The sequence below is a fragment of the Papilio machaon genome, chromosome 4, assembly GCF_912999745.1.
Source record: "Papilio machaon chromosome 4, ilPapMach1.1, whole genome shotgun sequence".
Lineage (NCBI taxonomy): Eukaryota > Metazoa > Arthropoda > Insecta > Lepidoptera > Papilionidae > Papilio > Papilio machaon.
Window position 1 is genome coordinate 5,324,119 of NC_059989.1, and position 23,709 is coordinate 5,347,827.

At 38.0% G+C, this 23,709-nt stretch overlaps 1 protein-coding gene across 1 annotated transcript in view; it reads right to left on the reverse strand.

Moving 5' to 3' along the window:
* The window catches only part of LOC106710707, a 98,961-nt gene that overhangs the window by 54,222 nt on the left and 21,030 nt on the right, over positions 1-23,709 (reverse strand). Inside the window, exons 15-41 of the mRNA XM_014502850.2 lie at positions 23,017-23,682; positions 22,203-22,913; positions 21,937-22,128; positions 21,584-21,766; positions 21,371-21,502; positions 20,549-21,269; positions 20,257-20,432; positions 19,197-20,108; positions 18,952-19,089; positions 17,560-18,336; positions 16,682-16,825; positions 16,250-16,324; positions 15,972-16,046; positions 8,324-8,506; positions 8,047-8,250; positions 7,677-7,967; positions 6,445-7,590; positions 6,029-6,367; positions 4,680-5,951; positions 4,123-4,428; positions 2,519-2,833; positions 2,085-2,402; positions 1,693-2,004; positions 1,300-1,611; positions 912-1,223; positions 529-840; positions 83-397 (exon numbers count right to left, since the gene is read on the reverse strand). Coding sequence (XP_014358336.2) covers positions 83-397; positions 529-840; positions 912-1,223; positions 1,300-1,611; positions 1,693-2,004; positions 2,085-2,402; positions 2,519-2,833; positions 4,123-4,428; positions 4,680-5,951; positions 6,029-6,367; positions 6,445-7,590; positions 7,677-7,967; positions 8,047-8,250; positions 8,324-8,506; positions 15,972-16,046; positions 16,250-16,324; positions 16,682-16,825; positions 17,560-18,336; positions 18,952-19,089; positions 19,197-20,108; positions 20,257-20,432; positions 20,549-21,269; positions 21,371-21,502; positions 21,584-21,766; positions 21,937-22,128; positions 22,203-22,913; positions 23,017-23,682 — 10,839 coding nt within the window. The remainder of the gene's footprint in view (positions 1-82; positions 398-528; positions 841-911; positions 1,224-1,299; positions 1,612-1,692; positions 2,005-2,084; positions 2,403-2,518; positions 2,834-4,122; positions 4,429-4,679; positions 5,952-6,028; positions 6,368-6,444; positions 7,591-7,676; positions 7,968-8,046; positions 8,251-8,323; positions 8,507-15,971; positions 16,047-16,249; positions 16,325-16,681; positions 16,826-17,559; positions 18,337-18,951; positions 19,090-19,196; positions 20,109-20,256; positions 20,433-20,548; positions 21,270-21,370; positions 21,503-21,583; positions 21,767-21,936; positions 22,129-22,202; positions 22,914-23,016; positions 23,683-23,709) is intronic.

Genomic DNA, 23,709 nt, shown 5'->3' on the forward strand with positions numbered 1-23,709 from the left:
TAAACAAACAAATGTACGTAAGTATCTGTATATCTATTGGTTGTATATGTTGCAAAGACGTAGAATATTTTTATCAACTCACCCACGAAATAGCAACCATTAAATGGATCCCCGGTATAACTTTCACGACAATGGCAAACTGCTTTATGTGAAATAACTACACATTCAGCATTTGATCCGCAGGAGCCTTCGCATGGACTCATACATTTTTCACGAATACAGGCCAAGTTACTTGGACATTCTTCATCGTAAATACATTCAGGGCGGCAGTTCGGAGCGCGCCCTATGTAGCCGCTCAAACACGAGCATGCTGGCGTTTCACCCACTACACGACATTGCGAATTCGGTCCGCACGGTGATGGTATACAAGGATTTCCTGAAGGTTTTGGTTCTGGTCCTAAAATTTGTATGTACTTAAAATTGTTTCGGTCAATTTAGGTTATTTTGTTTTAGTAAGTTTATGTTAACTATTTAACTGTGTTTAATCTATGTTATTTTTTAGTACTCTTAATAGTTTTTGCCACTTACGTTTATCAAAGGTACATTGGACGAATGGATCACCGATATAGTTTTGTGGGCAACTACAGAGTGCATTATGGTTCACAACCATGCACTTAGCATTATTGCCGCACGCTCCATTACAAGGGTCTACACACTTTTGGTTAACGCAGGCCTTATTTGGCATACAATCGCTACTGACCATACACTCGGGCCGACATAAGGGTGGCGAACCGTAGTAATCTTCCTGGCATGAGCAAATTGCGTAACCGCTGCTTACCCGACATAAACTGTATGGCCCACATGGTGAGGGCGAACATGGATCAATCGTGTGGTCAACGCCTAAAATTATTAAATTAGTTTTTATATATGGCGTTATTTAATTATTGTAAATATTAAGATAAGATTCTCACTTGGGTAACAAGATGTAAATGGATTTCCTTCATATCCTGGTAAGCACGCGCAAGAAGGTGCGTGGTTGTTTACTTTACATTCGGCATTCATTCCACAAACGCCAGGGCATGGATCTTTGCATTTATTATTAACACAAGCTTTGGTCTTTGGACAATCAGAATTTAAAACGCATTCTGGTCGGCATTCCACGTAAGGATCTCCGTAATATTCGGAAAGACAGGAACACGAGCCCGCGCCGTTCCTTTCTTTACAAACTGCGTTAGCTCCGCAAGGAGACCTCGAGCATGGGTTCTCCGGTTGAATTTCAATCGCTAAAAGTATTGTTATGATAAAAAAATTATATGTGATTACGTCAATAACAATGAAATCAAGAAATACGACACTCACGTAATATTGGAGAACATCCTGCGAATGGATCACCCGTGTATCCATGTTCACAAGTACATATAGGAACATGCTTAATTACTACACACGTAGCGTGAATACCACAAGATCCTGGACAGGGATCGCTACATTTTTCTGACAGACAAGCTAAATTTCCAGGACATTCGACGCTGATAACACATTCGGGCCTACAATTTGGAGGTCGACCCACATAATTAGAAAGACATGAGCAAACTGGTACTCCGTATTGGTCTTTACATTGTGAATGAGGCCCACAAGGATTTGGCGAACAGTTGTCAATGGGTATCATTTGTTCTGGTAAAAAATAGATATTTTCAATATTAATAAACGTTTAAGATCATTAAAATGCTATAAACTATATTAATAAAAACTTACTTTCTTCGTAGTAGCAATGAACGAAAGGATCACCGGTATAATCCTTTTGACACGAACATATCGGATTATGATTAACAACTTGACATAATGCATTAACGCCACACATTCCCTCGCACGGATTTTGGCATTTTTGCTTAATGCATGCCTTATTCGGTCGGCAATCGGAACTAACGATACATTCGGGTCGGCAATTAGGCGGTGCACCGACACATATGTCAAGGCACGTGCAAACGGCGTGTCCGTTAAAAGTACGACATTTACTATAGGGTCCGCAAGGTGTAGGGTGACACGGGTCAATCGTTTCCGGGGAAGCTGAAGTAAACATGATAGAACATATAAGAATAGAACAAAGCACATGAAAAAATAGACAGAAAAAGAAGAAAAAGTCTTACTCGTAACAGGAATACATGCATGAAGAGGGTTTCCACTGTATCCAGGTAAGCAGTAACAAGAAGGTGCATGATTGGAAACCCGACACACAGCGTTTTGCCCACACGTTCCAGGGCAAGGATCTACACATTTATTATTGAAGCAGGATGTGTCTACAGCGCAGTCAGTGTTCATAACACACTCTGGGCGACAGCCTAAGTATGGATCTCCATGAAAATCGTCTATACAAGTACATGAACCAGCACCATTCTTTTCTCGACAGATCGCATTAGGTCCACAAGGCGACGGGTTGCAAGGATGACGCGGCATTTCTTTTGAGACTGAAACCGTGTTTATACATACATACATTTAACATCTAATAAAGCAGACATTGAAAACATGCAAAGTGCCAAATCGTGCAACATGTACAAATAGTCATAAAGAAAATTGCACTTACTTTCGATTTGATTGCAACCGGCGAACGGATCCCCTGAGTAACCCTCGTCGCAGGAACAGATCGGTTGGTGGTTTTGCACATTGCAACGCGCGTTGAAGCCGCACGAGCCGACACAAGGGTTGACACAATTGCCGCCGAGGCAAGCAAGCGCGAGAGGGCAGTCTTGGTTAATTACACATTGCGGGCGACAGGAGGGGGGTGCGCCGAGTGTGCCGGCCTCACAGGCGCATACGGCGCGGCCCGCCTCGTTGCGGCAGGTCGAGTGCGGCCCACACGGCGATGCCAAGCATGGATCAGGTGAAGCCATCGTTATATCTATATTCAAAAAATATTTTTTTTCAGGCTTTTATATCATATTAGTATTTGCTTATGTTAAATCTAAATTGAGATACGATTCATTCATACTGTCTATTTTTTAGCCGACTTCAAAAAGAAGGATGTTATCAATTCGACTGTATTTTTTTATGTGTGTTACCGCGAAGCTCCGTCCCTGGTGCTCCAATTTTGATAAAAAAATATTTCCATCGAAAGGTAGTTGGTCCCATTTTTTTGATTATTTTTTAAAATAACGAAGACTAGCAGATTTTGAGTTTAGCTTCGAAATGCGTTGCGAAAATTAGGGTCTTTTTTGCTTTCAGCGCTTACGTAGGCTAAACTATAGGACCTGCATAAAAATGATGTATGGAACAATTGTAGTTCTTTAAATTGCTAAGTAAAAGTCCGCGATAGCATATATATATCTTTTATAGTTTTCTCACTATAACCATTTTTATCTTTAGGAACATCAATTAAATTCATGCCCTATTTCCGACGCTATTATTCGAGTTTAGTATTAACCCTTACGTAAATAAATATGTTCACTATGAAGAGAATTTAATGTAGATTATATTTGCGCTTGAAACTATATCATTCTGTCTAATAGTTTAGGAGATATCGAAAGAAAAAAATTACGCGCAAACGAAAAATGCTACATCGCGTAACAATGAAAAGCACAATTTTGCTTTCTGGGCTTACGAAGGTCAAACTATATGACCTACATAAAAAAGATGTATGGAGTAATTATAGCTCCTTAAATTTGCTAAATAAAAGTCTTTGGTGGCATATATCTATCATCTATGGATTTCTCACAATAACCATGTTATTGTGAACAAACGTCGATTGAAATGCATACATTGATGTATAATTATTGTTATTTTGGAGTCGGTTTCGGCCTAAGTAGGGACATAAACGTAAGTATGTCTAATACATCTCAAATATAAAATGTCACCTATTTACTTCGGCCGACACCGACTGCGAAATAACAATAATTATACAACATAGACATGTTACAAGAAATAAAAGAACTTTCTTTAGAGGGTTTTCATGACATTATTTTGTTACTTTTTAGTGCATTTTGTTTCAGATTGTTTTTTTATGAAGTCGGCTTTTATTCTATTCAATTCTCTAATTCTAGCAAATGACAATTAAGTGGTGGTGAATAACAATATGTGTATCATAGTGGCAGTCTTAAAATAATTTTATTGGCTCATCGAATTCGATCAAACAAAATGATATAAATGAAATTAATAAGATTTGACTATAAGAAATTACACGAATGTTCTTACTTTTCCTGTAACATCGAATGAACGGATCGCCTTCTGGGGAATGTTCGGGACAAGTACAAATTGGATTATGTCCGACGACATGACACCGGGCGTCGAGTCCGCAGCTGTGGATGCACGGGTCTTCGCACTTGTGACTTATGCAAGCTCTGTCCATGGGACAGTCGGAGCTGACGGCGCATTCAGGCCGGCAAGAGGGCGGCGCGCCGAGGTAGCCGGCGCGGCACGAGCACGCCGCTCGCTCGCCCACGACGTGACAGTCGCTGTTCGGACCACACGGCGAAGGCTGGCACGGATTTAATGGTGCTGCTATAAAATGAAAATAAAGTGTTTTGTAAAATTATCCTGTAAATAAAATCTTAAATATTTTATTCATTTTAGGTCGATCTTACGTCTAAAGATAAGTTCTATTACCTAAGTATAAATTTTAATAAAAAATGAGCATTTTTAGTTTAAGATTTCTTATTCTACGAATAAAATGGATAAATTATTCAATATTTTACTACCTAGTTGCCTGTTTTGTTAAGAACAAGTGATTAAAAAAGGACATTAAGACTTACGTGTCTTGGCGATTTGGCGACATGACGAAAATGGATCGCCTTCATATCCCTTAAAGCACGTACATATAGGAACGTGGTTAGTGACAGAACACTCTGTGTTCACTCCGCATAAATCCTTGCAAGGATCTCGGCAATGGTTCGACAAACACGCCAGATTATTAGGACAATCGGAATTCATAGAGCACTCCGGTCGGCAGCCTCCCGCATAAGGATTTCCAATATTAGGTGGTATGCATGAGCATCGGGCTGTATTTCCGACTACTGTGCATAAGGTGTTCTCTCCGCAAGGTGAAGGATTGCATGGTGTTACATCTTCTTTTGGTACTGTGACACATCCAATAAAGGCGTCTCCCTTGAAACCTTCCAGGCAACTACATAGTGGTGTATGATTTACAACATCGCATTTAGCATTACTACCGCATGCATTTTTGCATGGATCCACACATTTTTCATTGATACAAGCTTGGTTCGATGGACACTCCTGGCTTATTATGCATTCTGGTCTACAGTATGGCGGGGTGCCAGAATAGTTTGGCTGGCATGAACAAACTGGATGGTTGGATTTTATTTCGCAAACAGAGTTGGGTCCACAAGGTGAAGGCAAGCAAGGATTATCTCCTGGAGGTGGTTTTGTTGGTGTTTTGCCTTCACTGATTTCACCACATGCAAGGAACGGATCTCCCGTTTTTCCTGTGTCACAAGTGCATAGTGGATTATGGTTAACTACAAAACAAGTGGCGCCCACCCCGCAGCTGCCCTGACAAGGATTGATACATTTTTGATTAACACAAGTCAATTCTTGTGAACAATCGGAATTGCCAACGCACTCAGGCTGACACATAGGTGGCATTCCGACGTGACCGGGTAAACATGAGCACACTGCGGAACCAGTTGGCGACACAAGACAACGACTATATGGACCACACGGTGATGGGTCACAGACAGATAAGGGCGGTGACACAGACACGGGAATTTGACATCTAACATATGGATCTCCAGTGTGACCCGGTGGACAGTAACATACGGCATGGTGGTTGACAGTTTCACATAGTGCGCCAGTGCCACAAACGTCCTTACAAGGTGATTTACATTTGTTATTCAAACATGCTGCGTTGGTCGGACAATCGCTGTTAATAGTACATTCAGGTCGGCAAGAAAGATACGGATTACCAAAAAAGTTTGGCAAACATTGGCAACTGAGAAGGCCATTTGAATCTTGACATACAGCGTTATCACCACATCGAATGTAATCACATGTTTCATGTACAGTTGCTGTAAAGAAATAACATCTAATTAATAAATTGACCTTTAATTAGTTTTTTACAAAATTCAGTCATTATGAAACTTACGACTAGTAGTAGTTGGTATGCAATGTTCATACGGGTTTCCTGCAAATCCGTCTCTACATCGGCAAACAGGATCGTGATGGTATACGAAACAATCAGCATTTACGCCGCATGATCCAGGACATGGGTCGACACATTTATTTCTTAAACAAGCCTTGTTAAATTGACAGTCAGAACTGAGGACACATTCTGGTCTACACGCCGGATTGCTTAAGTCCTGAGATCCCACACAAGAGACACAGATTGCGACCTGGTCACCGTAGGGATCACATACTGCATTTGTATCACAGGGATTCGGTGAACATGGTGTAATTGTAGTGTTATCTTGTGGAATTATAATAGCTGAAATAAAATTATTCGATTAGCAAAGATCAACATCAAAATTACGCATTCTTAGATTTTTTTAATGTTACACTTACGGCGATAGACGCATTGAATCTTCGGATCACCGATGTATCCATCCGGACAAATACAAGACACAGTGTGGTCTGTGCATACACATGAAGCGTTCATGCCGCAAATATTTTTGAAAGTACATGGGTCGACGCATCTTTGATTAAGACACGCTTCATTAGAGGGACAGTCAGAATTCATTAAGCATTCAGGCTTGCATTCGACAGTTGGGTCACCGATTAAATCGGGAGGACACGAACATAAAGCTTTATCTCCGACATTTTGGCAAATTGCATTTAATCCACACTGTACTCTGTCACAAGGTTGGAATGACTTTTGACCTTCGGGTGGTAAGCAACATATCAGAGGATTACCAATGAGGCCTTCTTCACAAACACAAACGGGGCGATGTGCTTCTACATGACATTTTGTATTTAGTCCACATACGCCAGGGCATGGATCGCGGCAGGAAAAGCCAATACAAGCTTTACTTGGTGCGCATTCGTCATCGACCTCACATTCAAGAGATATGCAACCATCCAACCCGTAGGGATTTCCTGTACTCCCTGGGGCGCAAGTACACAGGGCCTGGCCATCATAGTTAGTACTGCAAATACCACGAGGCCCACAAGGATTGGGTATACATTGACTTCTTTGTGGCTCGCATCCGATGTACGGATCTCCAGTATAACCAGTTTTACAGAAACACATTTCCCGATTTGTAGCTACGTAGCATTCGGCGTTTTGTCCACAAGGTCCGGGTTGACAAAGAACATTCGAATGAATGTAAGGATTACATGATTTATATGGATTACCAACTGTATTTTCTGGACAATAACAAACGGGTACTCTGTTAGGATCGCATCGGGCCCCTTCGCCGCACATGTTTGGCTCGCACGGATTTCTCGCTTCGATACATCCTCTTACTGTATTGGGGCTTTCTACATATCCTGGTAAACATGTACATTTAGAGAATCCATTCGCTAGGACTGTACATTGCGTGTTAGGTCCACACGGCGATGGATTGCAAGGGTTTTGTGGGAGTTTACACGGCTGTCGTGGAGGATTGCCCTCGTAATTGGGTAAACAGAAGCATGCTGGTTTGTTGTCTATGAGCCGACATCCAGTGTTAGGGCCGCAGGGATTAGGTTCACATTCATTTCCTTCAGGTACTGCAATAAATTAACACAACATTAGTTTATTTTTTCTTTTAAAACCACAATTGCGCAATAGTTAAGTAACGAAAACTAATACTCACTGCAATTTTTGAAAGGATTACCAGTCAAACCTTTGGGACAGAAACATATAGGATTGCCATTGTCGCTTTCACATAACGCATTTATACCACAAGGGTTAGGAATACAAGGATTCAATGGCGGTTCACAGCCTAAAACTGGATTACCGGTGTATCCCGGTAAGCATTTGCATGATGCGCGATGGTTCAAGACGTCACACACAGCATTCACACTACATTTACAGGGAGAACCACAGTTTCCGTTAATACAAGCTTCGGAGTTTAAGCATTCGTTGTCAGAACGACATCCTTGTACTGGAATGTTACAAGAAAATAAATTGTAGGATCTAATTTTAGAAAGATAAAACTGTTTTTTTATCTTACTTTTACTGACCTTTGTAGCATTCTAAAAAGGGGTTTCCTGTGTAGCCGGCTCCACATCTGCACTGTGCACCGTGGTTTTCCGGGATACATTCGGCATTGTCACCGCATTTGTTAATAGCGCAGGGATTTATACAGACTCTATTCATTCTATCGCAAAGCAATTCTGGAGGACAGTCTTCATTGTACTGACACACTGATTGTGAAGGATTACGTACTAAGAAAAAAATAACGGTTTTAGTATTTTTTTGCGAAATCAAATGTGTGAAAAAAAAGAATTGGTTACGTACCTGGTACACATCCAACATATCCATTGCCCTGGAATCCTTCAATGCAGCTGCAATCGGAGCCGTGGTTTGTGTTTATACAGACTGCGTTAAGTGCACAGGGATTATGTATAGCACACGGGTGTTGACATGCGTTATTTATACATGCCTCGGTCAAAGAACAGTCTTCATTACGAGTGCAACCAACTGTGCGGAAAGAAGAGTAATTCGTACATTATATTACATTTTTATGAAAAGAAATTGGAAATAAACTTTTTAACACACAAAACAATATATCTTTTCTTCACAAAAATCTGATTAAAGATTTCAGTTTTAGATGAACATCTAGCAATCAGTGGTCCCACACTTTTGAAAATGGATGCCGGTAACGGAAAAACCAATCTGTGAGAACAATACTTAATCCTACTGTAAATGAAAAACTAGCATCGTTATTTTAATAAGTAACGAGTCAATCACATTTGTGAATTTGTCACTTCCTTTGTCTTGTCCTTGATTCTCAATGACCTAAAAAGTATGTGTGATTGGTCGCTGATTAACAAACCTACAGTATTTCATGATAAAACTCTTTAATCTCTGAATCATTCTAGAATAAAATTGTTTGTTACACATCTTGTGTTACATGTTATTAAATATTTTAGTCATCAAATATAATTAGTAACATATTAATAATGTGAAATTAGTTAAATTAGCTTACATATTTTAGGCGAACATTTAACAGAAGGATCTCCGTCGAATCCGGATGGACAAGAACACATCGGCCTCTGCTTTACTGGCTGGCAGTTAGCACCGACGCCACATTTCTCAAATTCACAAGGATTTTGGCACCATCCCATAAAACAAGCTTCTGATTCTATACAGTCGCGATCCGAATGACATGGCTCCGGTGTTTTTGGTGTCCCCGGTGGTGCTATTATTTTACATGATATTAGTGATTAGTGTGTTACGTAACGATGAAAGAAGTTATGACTTAAGTATTTATTATATTTACAACGAGTATTAATATTAATTAAATATCTGTACAAATTTTTACACATTTGTCCGATAAAACTACCACAATACTTTTTCATAAAAAAAACAAATGAAATCTACACACTACCGACTGGCTTTTTGAATATAAGTTGTTTTTTGACGGTATGCAAAATAATTTACATTAAAGCATACCTCTGGCACAGAAGTCTCCAGCGGCTTCATCGCAAATACAAACAGCTGCGTGGTTGACAGCTTTACAGGCAGAGTTCACTGTACACGGTCTCGGCATCACCTCGCACGGGTTTTGACATACTCCGTTCAAGCACATTTCGTGTGTCATACAATGTGTGTTTATTTTACATTGGGTGTTAGATGTTAAGTCAGTCGTGTCGGTAATGCTAGTCGTTTCTGTAGAAGTTTGTTCACTATACATTGTTGAGTCAGTCCAAGCGGGAATATCTAAGTCTTTCCTACGTGATGACAAATTTTCTATTGACGTATTTATATCAAGAGATAGGGTGGATGGATATTCATGTAAGAAACGTGTTGTGGGAGACTCCGATGTAGTTAATGGCGTTTCTGTCGTTTTTTGGTCTAATTCTGATTGTGCCTGGAATTTCAACGTTGTGGTTTGAACTATTCCTGTTATGGAAGATTCCAATTCCGATGTTGTACTTGGTTGTTCCGATGTTGCTGTCACGAGTTCCCATGTTGTAATTGGTTGTTCCGATGATACCGTCCCGAGTTTCGATTTTGTATTTAATTGGTCCGATATTGCAGTCGTGAGTTTTGATGTTGTACTTGATTGTACCGATGTTGCTGGTACGAATTGAGATGTTGTACTTTGTTGTTCTGATGTTGTCGACGCGAGTTCTGATGTTATACTTGATAGTTCCGATGTTGCTCTTGATGTAGGTACGGGGAGTTCTGACATTGTAATTGATAGTTCTGATATTGTATTCGGTAGATCTGATGTTGTAGTTTGAATTTCTGATGTTATGGGTGAAACTTCTGATGTCATAGTCGGCAGTTCGGATGTTTTTATGGGTAATGTTGATGATATAGGCAGTTGTTCCGATAATGTAACTTTTAATAGATTTGATATTGTGTTCGGCAAATCTGAAGCTGTACTTTGAAAGTCTAATGTTGTAATTGGATGTTCTGAGGTTGGAGGTGGGGGCTCTGATATAGTGTTTGACATATCTGTTTTCGATAACTCTTTTACTGTACCTTGATTTTCAAAAGTGGTAGACAGAGGTTCCGATGTTAACATTTCTTGAGTTGTTGGTGGTATTTCTGATGTTACTGGTGAGAGTTCTGTATTTGTAATTGACAGATCAGATGATGCAGTTGTCGATTGAGTTTCAGTTGTCTCGGTCGCCGAGTCAGAAAACGTTGTACGATCGAACGAGGACGTATGTTGATACTCCCTACTTTGTGTAGTTACTATTTCGTATAATGTTGTATCCCTAACCGGGACTTGATCAACATTAAGGCTTGTAGTAAAATGGTTTCCATTTAAAACAGTTTGCTTGTGATCTTTTGCTGGTGTAACATCTTTATCTACTTCTGACTTATCAGATGTTACAAAGTTGCTGACCACATTACCATCTTTTTGAGTGTGTACGGTAGGAGTAGTTTGCCGTGCTATTTTACTGTCATCCTTGTCTGGGGCCAAAGTAGCGACATTTTCAACCGTCGATTCAAAACTCATTCCAGTGTGTTTCGACTTTTCAGCAATAGTCATATCGTATACGAAGGTGCTTAAATCTATTGTAGATGGTGTATCGGTAACGTCTTCTGTTTTTGTTTTGAATGATACTGTATTCTCAAAATACATATTGTTTTCAGTAGATAAAGGCTTAATATATTGAGTTGTGTCTTTTAATGTTGTTGTGTCATAGAAAATTTGCTCTGTTGTCGATACATATTGTTTAATATTTTTATTTGGCATCTCAATGTCAGCAATTGTAGATATTTCATTAAAGTTTAATTTGTTTTCGGTTTGTGGCAACTTGGTTGTTTCTCTTAAGTATGTATTTTTATTATTAGTTATATCAGTCGTAGGTACAATATCTGATTTTTCTGTTAAAATTTCATGTGAAATAGTTTCGGTTTGAAATTCAGGCGATAAAGTGGAGATTGTGGGTGAATTATCGATGAAGTTGATAGTTGTAGATATATTGTCAGGTCTTGCTGTAATTTGTGTTGCAAAATTCATTGAATTTAGTGTAAAATATTGAGATGATTCTGTTGCTACTGCTCTGTCTGTAGTCGAATGATATTGATTTTCAAATGGCGTTCCAGTAGTAGTCTCTAGCAATAACGTAGTTTCCTTATTCTTTTCAGGTGAAGTTTGATTTACATTAGATTTACTACCAAGACCACTGTCAAGAGTAACAAACATATTTGTTGTTGCAATCGTTATATCTGACATTTTGTCATCCCCACCATCAAATTCACCATTCGTGGTCATAAATCGTTCATTGTCTGTTATGGTATTCGTAGTTTCGTCATGTCTAATAGTTGAAGTACGTTTGTCCTCTGTAGCTATCATCCTTATCGTTGTAGATTGGTCATCTAGCACTTGGCCATCTATACTACCCAGCGATGTGCCGTAGGCCGATGTGCTCGATACATCTTCGTACAGTGAACTAGATATTTCCTTTAATCCTGAAGTAAATACAGTTTTGTCCGTTGTAGATACATCAGCGGTACTCAAGAAAACGTCATTGTCCGTTTGCTCGAAAGAATCCGTAGGCACATTTTTATCTGTTTTCGCAATACTCGAATCTTTAGTTGTTAAAAAGCCACTGAGAGAAGTTGTATTTGTTCTCGTTTCATTAAACTTATCATCTTGCAATGTATAGAAATCAGAAGTTGTTAAGGGTTCAGGAGCTTCTGTAGTTAAATAACTTTTATTAAATTCTGAATTTGTAGTATACGCAGTCGGCAAAACAGTTTCATAATTCCTACCCGTTGTTATAGATTGGTCGTCTGCAAAATGCGCAGATTGTGTGGAACTGATCGATGTTTGAATTGTATTTGTTGTTTCTAGCAAATTGTTGACATAATTGGATTCATTTAAAGTAGTAGTAGTAGTTTCGTCTGATTTTGTGTTTTTACGATACATTTCATCAGTTGATGAATCAATAGTAGTTGATGTTAATAGTATTTCATCATCAGTGTTTTTGTCAAAACCATTCTCTGTTTGCAGAAAAACAGTGGTTGTAGTCTCGGTATCAGATATTAATATATTTGAGGGCGACTTTTCTTTTATAGAAGTTACATATGACGACGACGTTGAGAAATCAGTTATATATCCCCCTGTTGAATCTGTTGTCGGTAAAAGTTCCATTGACGTTGAAGGCGGTGTTTCAGTAGAGAGAGTAACGTAATCAAAAACTGACATTGAGTTTTTACTTGAGGATGTTAATGTTTTCTCGAAGTCGTTATTAGGATTCATAAAAGGATATTGCTCTCCGGTGGAGCTATCTGTTGTTTCAGTATTTTCTGTTGTTCTAAAAGTACTATATAAGGGATTTAAATTAACATTTGTACGAATAACTGTTGTTTCTTTATTATTTACTGTATCTGTGTAAGGTATATAAGTGGGGGTTGTAGAGTCATAAGAAGTTTCATGAATTGTTACTTGTTTTGTAGGACTAGTGGGGATATCTGAGAAGTCTGTTTGTGTATTAAATTTGTATTCATTTGGTATTTTTTCAGTACCTCCATATTCCGTGGTAGTTTTAATAGGTAAATCGGTAGTTATGGTTTGGTCTGTTTGTGTATTAAATTTGTATTCATTTGGTATTTTTTCAGTACTTCCATATTCCGTGGTAACTTTAATAGGTAAATCGGTAGTTATGGTTTGGTCACTTAATTTATTTAGACTTTTCTCATATTCATAAAGTGTATTTACATTACCATTACGGCTATCAGTTACTTGTTCAGTAATTTCAGTATTATCAAAAGTAGTTATTGACGGCATTGTTACAAATTGTTCGCTTTCGTAAGCTTTGTTAGTTGTTGAGGTTATTATTTTTGTAGACGATGCCATGATATCTTTTTCAGTCATATCCATGCTTGGTGTAGTTTTTTGAGCTAACTCATATTTGGTTTCCATATAATTAACTTTATTTATGTTCATCCCCTCACTAAAATCATTAGTTTTATCATTATCACTGTTATCGAAAGTGAATTCCGCCTCTTTAGTGACTGCATTTTCAAGTGTCACAGTAGTAGGATATTCTTCATTATTCGTATTCCCAATAATTTCATTGATATTTGGCCCAGGAATTAATGTTTCAGTAGATGTTCCTATGGTACTTTCTTCCTCATTAACACGTTTCAATGTAGTTTCTTCAATATAGGCTGTTGATATTCTTGGTTCGAATGTGTATGCTTGTGTAGTCGTTTCTTGAGTTTTACCTTGCATATTAATATTTTTTGAAGTCGTGATAGTAAAATCACGTATCGATGGAGTAAGTTCTTTATGATCATCAATATTGTTTTTTAAAGTCGGTATAGTTTCAGAAGGTACATAAAATTCTTCGCTTTCAGTTACGGGTGTTGTGGTCGTTTCTGTAGTATCTGAGTAACTAATGCTTGATCCCTTAACCTTTTTTTCGGTGTCTATAAATGCCGTACTTTTTATAGAATCAGTAGTAGCCGTTAGCAATTCAGTAAATATAGTTTCTTTTGGGGTTACAGTTACTAGATTGTCAAAATTCGTTCTTTTCGAAGATGTAGATTCATTATCTTTCAAAAACGATGTTGATTTACTTTCATCATTGGGCGGAATAGTCGTAGGTTCGTAAGGTACTTGGGACGTAACTGTACTATTGTCCATAACATTGATTGTAACAAGAGAACTGGTTTCAAAATCATCTAGTGATTTCGTTATATTTGGTAAATGAGTCCAAATTGTTTTAGTGTATTCTGATTTAAGTACTTGTTCTGTTGTGCTTTTAAAGCTAGAATCAGAACTATAAGTACTTGTAGTTTTGCCTAAATATGCAGGCGTTGCTTCATTATAATTTGTTGAAACAATGGGTTTTTGGGAAGTAGTTCTTTTATTATCTGTTAATTCTACGGGTAAAGTATCGCCAGTATAGTTATTGTTTAACTTCCTCTGATTTTCCAATGTTTTATGTTTTTCACCAGCTTGTTTTCTTGTACCATTTGTTTCCGTGCGCAAGGAAATTGGTTTTACTGTACTCTCAAAATGAATTGTACTACTGCCTTGTAATAGTTCATCTGAATCTAAAGTTGATTGATATTTATTGTTATATTCAGTATAAGAAGAAACGGTCGGTGTTGTAACTTCTATGTCATCAATTAATGTATCATTTAGATTAGTATTTAGTGTCTCAGTTGTTAATGTACTAAGTATTTCACTATCAGTATTAGAGATCGTCTGTGACCATTGTTCATTAGTAGTTGCAGAGCTAATCGTTACACTAAATGATTCTTTTGTGATTTCGTTGTGTTCTGTTTTATGAAGGGCATAATTATTTGTTGTACTTTCGTGTTCCGTAGTTGCAACCAATATCTCTTGTTCTGTATCATTGTATTCTGAATTTATTGTCTTAATTTTTTCACCCTCACCACTTAACGTATAAGTGCCAAAAGTAGTTCTAAGAGTCGATACGTCTATATTTTCATCGCTATGAATAGATTCTGATGAAGTTCCGATAATCTTGGTGTTCACTTCAGTAGATACTTCTTCAGTATCAAATGAATATTTAGAAGTTTGTGACGTATAAGAATCCGTTATTAGTTGACTTTCATCTGTCGTGGATTCCTTAGTATTGTCATAATCATAATATGTCACTACAGTATTTTGGATTGATCGAACTGTCGAATCTGTCAATGTAGAATCAGTGGTAGTAATGTCGGAGTATATTAGTGGGACATTTTTAGGGCGATCATCTGTTAATAGGAACGTAATAATAAACATGTTAATAAAATATACAAAAATTAATTTGAATTAAAATAATTCACTTAAGAAATCGAGATAGATTCTTAAAATTCTAATAATTTAAGGCTAGAAGTTAAATTAGAATAAACATTTCATTCTACAATCCAAGCCCAAGGAATAGAAAGACGATAAGACTAAGATAGAAAATGAAGTATAGTGTTAACAGTCTTTTAACTTTCTTGATAGATTAACAAAAATACATGTCTGGTATATGTGTGGTGTGTGGTTAGTTAAAAAGCGGGGTATTTGTTAGAGTAAAATATCAATCTTTTATCCTAAAACACATAACGACTTATAAAACTAAACCAAGAAGTGTTTCTACAGCAGATATCAAATCAGTTGGTCAAGTTTGTCTAACATTACATCTACTACAAAGATTATGTTGTCTGTCGGGTCTGCCGTGATAGTTTGCCAGTATTTTGTGGCGTTTTATCGGACAAAATGGTACGTTAAAATGTTTAGCAATAACCAGTTCATCTGGAGTTAGTTTTGCTATTCACAGAATAGTAAATAGTAAATGCAGACATACTAGTTTTATAATAGAAGTCTGCGAATATAAATGCCTCATCGCGTAAATACACCGGAGTTCTGACAAAGTTTTGTCAGAATGTACTAATATACAACTAAATCACAGAAGACAGTAGTATAAAAATTAAATTTCAAAAGTAAAAATGAATAATTTTTCTATGCACTTACTTTCCATGCAAGCGCCGGAGAATGGATCGCAAGGTACTCCTGGCCGGCAGTGCGCACAATTTGTTGTTGGTTTATCTAAATGAAATAAAGAATAGGTATACATATTTTAATTAAACATTGAGTATATATCTTCAACTCATATACGTCCCCACCGAGGGGCTCGAGTCTACTCTAACTTAGGGTTAACTAAGGCTTAGTGAACCACGCTAGCCCAGTGTGAAACCTGAAAGAATCTATTGAAACAATAAAAACATAACACATTAAAGGTGTATACATACCTGTAACACAGGCGCATCCATCACAACGCGTATTTGGATATCTTGCGCAATCCGATGCAGTCTGGCATTGGCAGACTGTAAAGCAATAATTGTATAAAATAAAATGATGCTATAGTAATATCAAATAGAATTTACCATAGAATTTTTTTATGGTATAAAAAAATATGCAAACATTTTCAATTTTAACTAACAAATGTGAGACTGTATTGCACATTTTAGTACTATTCTGTAATAGCGACCATGTACAAGTCCCCGTGACATAGGTAAAGTTCCTGCAATATGGAACTGGCCAAGACTGCGAAAATCCAATGGAAGAGGCAGGACGTGGCAGGGGTCTGATTTGGTTGCAATCAGTGGCCTATTCAGTAACCGTTTTGTAAATATGGACTGACTGATTGTTGATGAGTAACTAAGGAGTATTGAAAAAAGTACCCTTTGAGCAAACCGGCTGATGGTTGACGACGGCACAGCGTTGACCAGAGGAGCAGGGGCTACCGTGGGAGCACGGGTCCGCGCATCGGCCACTCACGCAAGCCAGCCCCTCCGCGCAGTGCTCATGTGCGCCGCATTCTAAAGCTGTGTACATTTAATTAGTCAATGCACTAAATAATTTACATAACTCTAAAGACTGGTTAGATATGCCGAAATGTCATCACAATTTAACTGGTATTACTACAATAATTGATTTAAATAAATATCTAAATTTAATGAATTTTAAAAAGAGATTTCGTTTGTAAGAAAGAAAACTGGAAAATTTTTCAAATATTCACCAGAATAAAAACTCAAGGATGTAGAATTAAATACTTAAATTTGAGTACAAGATAAACAAAAATACAAACTACGGATAAAGAGCAGATATACATAACAAACAATAATTAATAAACACACGCAGCATACAAATATTTACAGGTACATAAAACAAAAAAACACACAAAAGGCATCAAATTCTATAGTTGCAAACTCTGTCTCGTGGCAGTTTTGTTGCAATTCGTATCATGCCAGAGTTTGAAAGCGTTAGAATAAAGTGCCCAAGCGCGTCCGCCACCCAAATGTGAAAGTTATTTTTTAATGAATAATATTTACACATAATAATAACATGCATCAAAATCTACCTGATATAGAGGAGGTTCATACTGTGGAAAAGAAATATAACATGCTAGAAACACAAGAAACAGATAGAAAGAGCCGCATGAAGTAGGAATGATCTATATTTCCTGCAATATGAAGAAAAATATTAAGACTTATTCAAGACGAAAAGTACTAATAGAATCTCTATAAAATATGAAACATTTTGCTAGCGGTAATATTACCTTTAATGCAGCCATGCTTTTCGTCGTGAGTAAATCCACTAGGACAAAACTTGCATACTGGGTGATGATCTTCTACTGAACATGGAGCATCACCACATGCACCTTTACATGGATCTTTACATTGAAAATCTATGCAAGCCAAGTTCTGTGGGCATCCATTGTCTCTTAAGCAAATCGACACGGATGGATGACATTCTTCGACGCAGACGCACATAACTCGATGTTCTACTACTTCGCACTGTTTCCCTTGGGGACACATTGGTTCTCGCGACGCTAAACATGGATTTACGCATTTGGTATTGCGACAAACAGAATTCGATGGACATTGTTCGTCTCTAGTACATTCCGCGTGTTCAGGTGCACATGTTAGTTCTCCTTTGTCATTTAACGCGAAGCCATTACGGCATACGCAAACTGGCAAGTGATTTCTTACTTCACATTTCTGATTTGGTTTGCAGTGCTGATATTCCAAGCAAGGATTACGGCATTGGTTTGTATTTGTATCGCATGCCAATTTTTGTGGACATGGCTTGGTTTCTGAACAAGTGATAGTCGTGTTTAGGCTGTCGGCTGTCGGCTTACAAGTGGGGTCGAGGCGGCAAGCAAGTCGCGGTTGGCCGACGTAGCATTGAGGACATGAACATTGGGCTCGATGCATGACAGACACGCAGAGCGCATCCTCACCGCACACGCCTCGTATCGTGCAGGGGTCGACGCAGTGTAAGCTCAAACACGCTTTGTCTACCGGGCAATCCTTGTCACTCGTGCATTCGATACCTAGGAAGATGTGAAAGAAGAAAGCAGAGTCGAGAGAGCTGTACCTTCAGCCACGAAGAGGAAACTTTCTCACGAGACAGTGCATGCTTTTTGAAACTGATAGTTTATGATCAGATATATATAACGGAATATTATAATACAAGCGATATGTACATGAAGCCGAACAAAATGTTACTGACTGTATTCAAGCACGAACGGTGAGAATGCTTCCACTAACATCAATTACAATTATTTGCCATGTACCGCAATAGTACAGGTATTTAGAGGTAACTTTTAAATATCAAACTAACATAGAACGCATTATTTAAATGAAGTTCAGTTAAATAGAATAATAAGTTTTTATACAAAAGATTAAAATGGCACTAGTAATTCAATGCCTTCAGACAAAAATGACAGGCTATTTTTTTTTTCATAAATCCCTCACCAAAACAAATTTACAAAAGAGTCACAACAAATAAACTCAGGTTTTGAGCAGAATAAAATTTTAAATTGTAATTCTGGTCGCTGAATAGGTGTCATCTAATTTTTTTTCGATAAATTTGTATTTAATATAACTTTTGTCGTGCATTTTTACAAGTGACGGGACGGCTGTGATACATTGGCTTTTTAACTTACTGGTGTGACACTCGATGTCAGCTTGTCCTTCCGTGCCGGGTATGCAACGACAAACAAACTCAGCACCTTCTCTTAGACATTCCCCATTTATTCCACATCCCGTTGTTCTACAATCAACTACACTGCGTTCCTGAATACCTGAAAAATAAAAAAATAATCATCTAAAAAGCTCCTGTGATAATGGTGTTAAATGATTATATTAATACCTAAATTTTCATCTTAACTACTGTGAATTAATAACTTACATTCTATGTTTGGATCTCCATTCGGGTAATTACGAGGACAATAGCAATGAGGTTGTCCGTTATAACCTATTCGACATTCGGCATTAACACCGCAAGTCTTGCGGGCGCACGGCGCCATGGTTCCGCAGAAACATTGTCGCTGCGGGTTACCGGCACAGCCTGGCGGGCACGTACACTCGTAGCTGCCGTCATCCAGGTCGCGGCAACGGGCATCAATTCCACAAGGATTACGTAAGCAGCTGCCCGCTGGTGGTTTTGAGCATTCTATTTTTGGATTTCCTACATAATTTGGAGGACAGGAGCACTGCGGTATTTTATTGACAGAACGACATATAGCATTTACCCCACAGTTGCCGAAGCACACGTTCTTGCATTTTCCCTCCGCGGTGCACTGTTCATCCGCACCACAATCTGCGTTCTTTAAACATTCATAAGATTTGCATTCTTTTGATGGATCTCCCGAATATCCACTGGCACAACTACAAATTGCTCTGTGACGCGTCGCCATGCATTGTGCGTTTTTGCCGCAGGAATTCTCACGACAAACTGATACACACTGTTTCGATGAACACATCATATCATCACCGCAATCTCGATCGTTATTACATCCTGGCACACATATACCCTGTATGCATATCTGTCTTTCTGGACACCTGTTTCTGATATTACATACAGATCTACATCCACCCTTGAAACATTTTTCACCACAAGTGCAATCAGAATTATCTTCACAAAGTGAAATACAATATCCACTATCATCGCAAGGACAAAATCCGTCACATGGAATTTTTTTCTTTTTGCATTCAACTAGCGGATTTCCTGTAAAATTACTGGAGCAGCTACATTGTGCACGATGATTTATAACCTTGCATTCAGCACAAATACCACAACTTCTAGTATCTTTACAAGGATCTGAAAAAAATATATTCAAATATGTAGTACAATTGTATTCTAAACTTTTCAAGCCATTTCTTTGAAGTCCATATGGGAAACAAACATTTAAATCACCCAAAGGCAAGGCATATATTTTTAACAAGATCTAATTTAATATAACACTTACTTTTACACTGACCGCTTATACAAGCTTCATCATCATTACAGGCATTTTCATCGCGGCAACCTTGCTTACATATTCTGTTCTCACATATATGACCATCATTGCAACCGTCGTCACTATTACATACTATCCTGCAGATTCCTCTAATGCATTTTTCGTTTGATAAGCAAACACCGTCACTGCAATAAAAGGCAATTTTATCAGTCATACTATAGCCGAATCATGTACCGTTAAAATATCTGATTTATTTCAAATCGTGTGTCAATCATAACATCATAATATATAATTTTCTAACCTTCTACAGGAGGGATGACAGGTGTCCCCATAACAAGTGAGTCCGTCTGGACAATTTTTATCCGAATCACATTGTAAGCTTAATCTTCTGCATACTGCTTTTGGATCACCTGTTAGTGTCTGAGGACATGAGCAAACTGGTTGGTGGTCTTTAGTTACACAGAAAGCATTTGCGCCGCACATACCAGGCTCGGTACAGGGATCTAGGCATTGGCCTGATATACAGGCAAGGTTACTGGAACATTGAGAGTTAGACCGGCATCCTAATACACATAATCGCCCATCACAAATTTCGTCATCGGTACAGTGCTCATCTGATGTACAAGCGTATCTACACACTCCTGAATCACATCGTTCGCCTTGCAAGCACTCTGAGCCATCAACTGTGCACGCTGGTCGGCAACGATCATCTTCGCATCGCCATCCTGCATTGCAGTCCTTATGCATACGACAATTTACCGAAGGAGTTCTAACGCAACCGATGTTAGGTGTTGGGTTTGGAATTAAACCATCAACGCAAGCACAAGAAGCTTTTCTATCCACAACAGAACATAAAGCATTCGGACCACAAGGATTGTTATCATGTGCACAAGGATTCTGACAATAATTATTTTTGCATATTTCTTCAGGGCCACAATCTTCATCATGTCTGCAACCGTATTGACAATTGTTTGCCAAACATATGTGCCCAAGGAAACAATCGTTATCCACTCGACAAGTCACTGTTAACAAAAAAAAAAACTATTAATTCAGAATACTGACACAATTAACGATAAGAGGTCTCAAAAATAAACAGTTGCTAATAAACATTCAAACTACTTACACAGACAGACTCCTTTAGAACATCTTTCGTTTAATGCACACTCTTCATCCACTTTACATCGGGGGAGACACATAGAATTGTGACACATAAAGCCATTATCACATTCCTCTGCAGCGCCGCACAATCTTGGGACTGGAAAAAACTTAGTTTAATATCCATAAACTCATTAACATTCCAAAATCATTTTCGGTTTAAAATAAAGACGCCACGTACTTCTAACACATTCCACGTCTTGATTTCCGGTAAAGCTATTTGGACAACTACATTGTACTATATGATTGTCGGTTCTGCAAACTGCATTCAGACCACAAGTTTTCTCCATTTGACAGGGATTTAAACATTGTCCGTTTATACATTTTTCGTTCGATCTGCATTCCTCATCGAGCAAACACAGGCCTGGAAAAAAATTACTAGTAAATCTTACGTATATTAATCTTAAAGTAGACATCCAACACACGCATAGTTCATATGGTCCAGTAATCCCTTACCAAGTACAATTTAAGTTATGATTTGGGAATAGAATTTTTGTAATATTAATAAGTTATTGTTAAAAAAATCGTATTTACCTTTGCAATATCCTTTATGACAGTATTGATCATTGCTGCAATCTGTTTTGCTCCTACATGCAACTTCCCGAAGACGGCAACCCTTTTCGCTTGCGCCATTTCCTACGTAACCATTTTTACATTTACATTGACCTGTATGTCTGGCAGCGATACATTCTGAGTTAGGACCACATTTTACACTGTCGCAGGCATCTGAAACCAAAAATAACACCATAAAAAATTGAAGTCAAATTTATCTAAAAAATACTTTTATGTCTGTAACTTACCTGTACATTTGCGAGTACCATCAATAACGGTACACCGACTTACTGGTGGGCAATCTCTATTAAATCTACACTCTGGAGCCTTACGGCATCCATCTTCATATGCATTCCCAACTGTTCCGGTTGGACAAACACATTGAGCTTGATTTCTGGTATTCCGACATTCTGCTCCGTTACCACATGGGTTAGTTGCACACCAGTTTATTTCTGTACAACCCTTCATAGGATCGCCAGTAAATCCAGGTTGACAATAACATGTATGTGTATGCTTTTCAGAGGAACAAACAGTATTCTCTCCACAATCATTGTGTATCAGACAAGCAATTTTGCACGTATTTTCATGGCAAATTTTATCGTCGGGGCAATCGGAATTTTTAGTACATTCTCTCTTTTTACATCCTTGAAGAGGATCGCCGAAGAAATCTTTTTGGCACAAACATGTCGGTTCATGGGATTTCCCTAAACATGTAGCATGTCTACCGCAAGGATGATTTTCACACACATTGATGCACTGTGCAATACCATCAGTGTTAATAACACATTGTTCGTCTTCGTTACAATTATCATTCGAAAAGCATTGAATTTCTTTTGAGCAGATACTATTAAGGCAAAACTGAGACTCTGGACACGTATTATTAGTCGCACAAGTTACTCGACATGTATCTTGAATACATACTTGGCCATCTAAACAATCTCTTGAATTTTTGCAAACACCTGAAATTTCAAATAACAAAAAAATATTATTTTAATGTTCCTATTTCATGAACTGATCGAAAAGCTTATTTCACATTATAACTATCAGTATATGTAAACTTACCAACGCATAAATTTTCAACACATTTCGTGCCTGAAGAACATTTACTATCATCAGCACAATATTGAAGGGGAACACAACCAAGAACTGGATCTCCTGTGTAACCAGAAGAACAAGTACAGTGGCCAATGTGATTTCTTGAATAACAGTCTGCATTCCTGCCACATGCGCGTGGTATACTACAAGAATCTTTACATTTGTTGTTAACGCATGCTTCTTCAAAGGCACAATCAGCATCTTTTGTGCACTCAAACTTAGTACATTTATTATAAGGATCTCCTTGACTGTTTGGCGGGCATTCACAAGTTGGTTGATGTTTAACAACGCCACATAATGCATTATCACCGCATGGTGAGTCATCGCACGGATCTATACAATGATCTTTGACGCATTTAGTTGTGTCGGTACAATCATCATCTGATGAACATTCACCGGGTACTTTACAGTTACCGTTACTAAGATCTAACACTGTGCCATTTACACAACTGCATGTAAATGAACCTGGATTATTTTTGCAATCAGAGTTTAGTGGACATGGATTACTACTGCATTCGTTAATATCTGTACAAGCGCCATTTAACAACTCAAATCCTTTGGGACATATACACAAATCTTTATGGTCTTCTATTTTACATGATCCACCAACACATGCAGGCTCATCGCATTGATCTGCAAGTAATTCAAAAATTAGTAGAC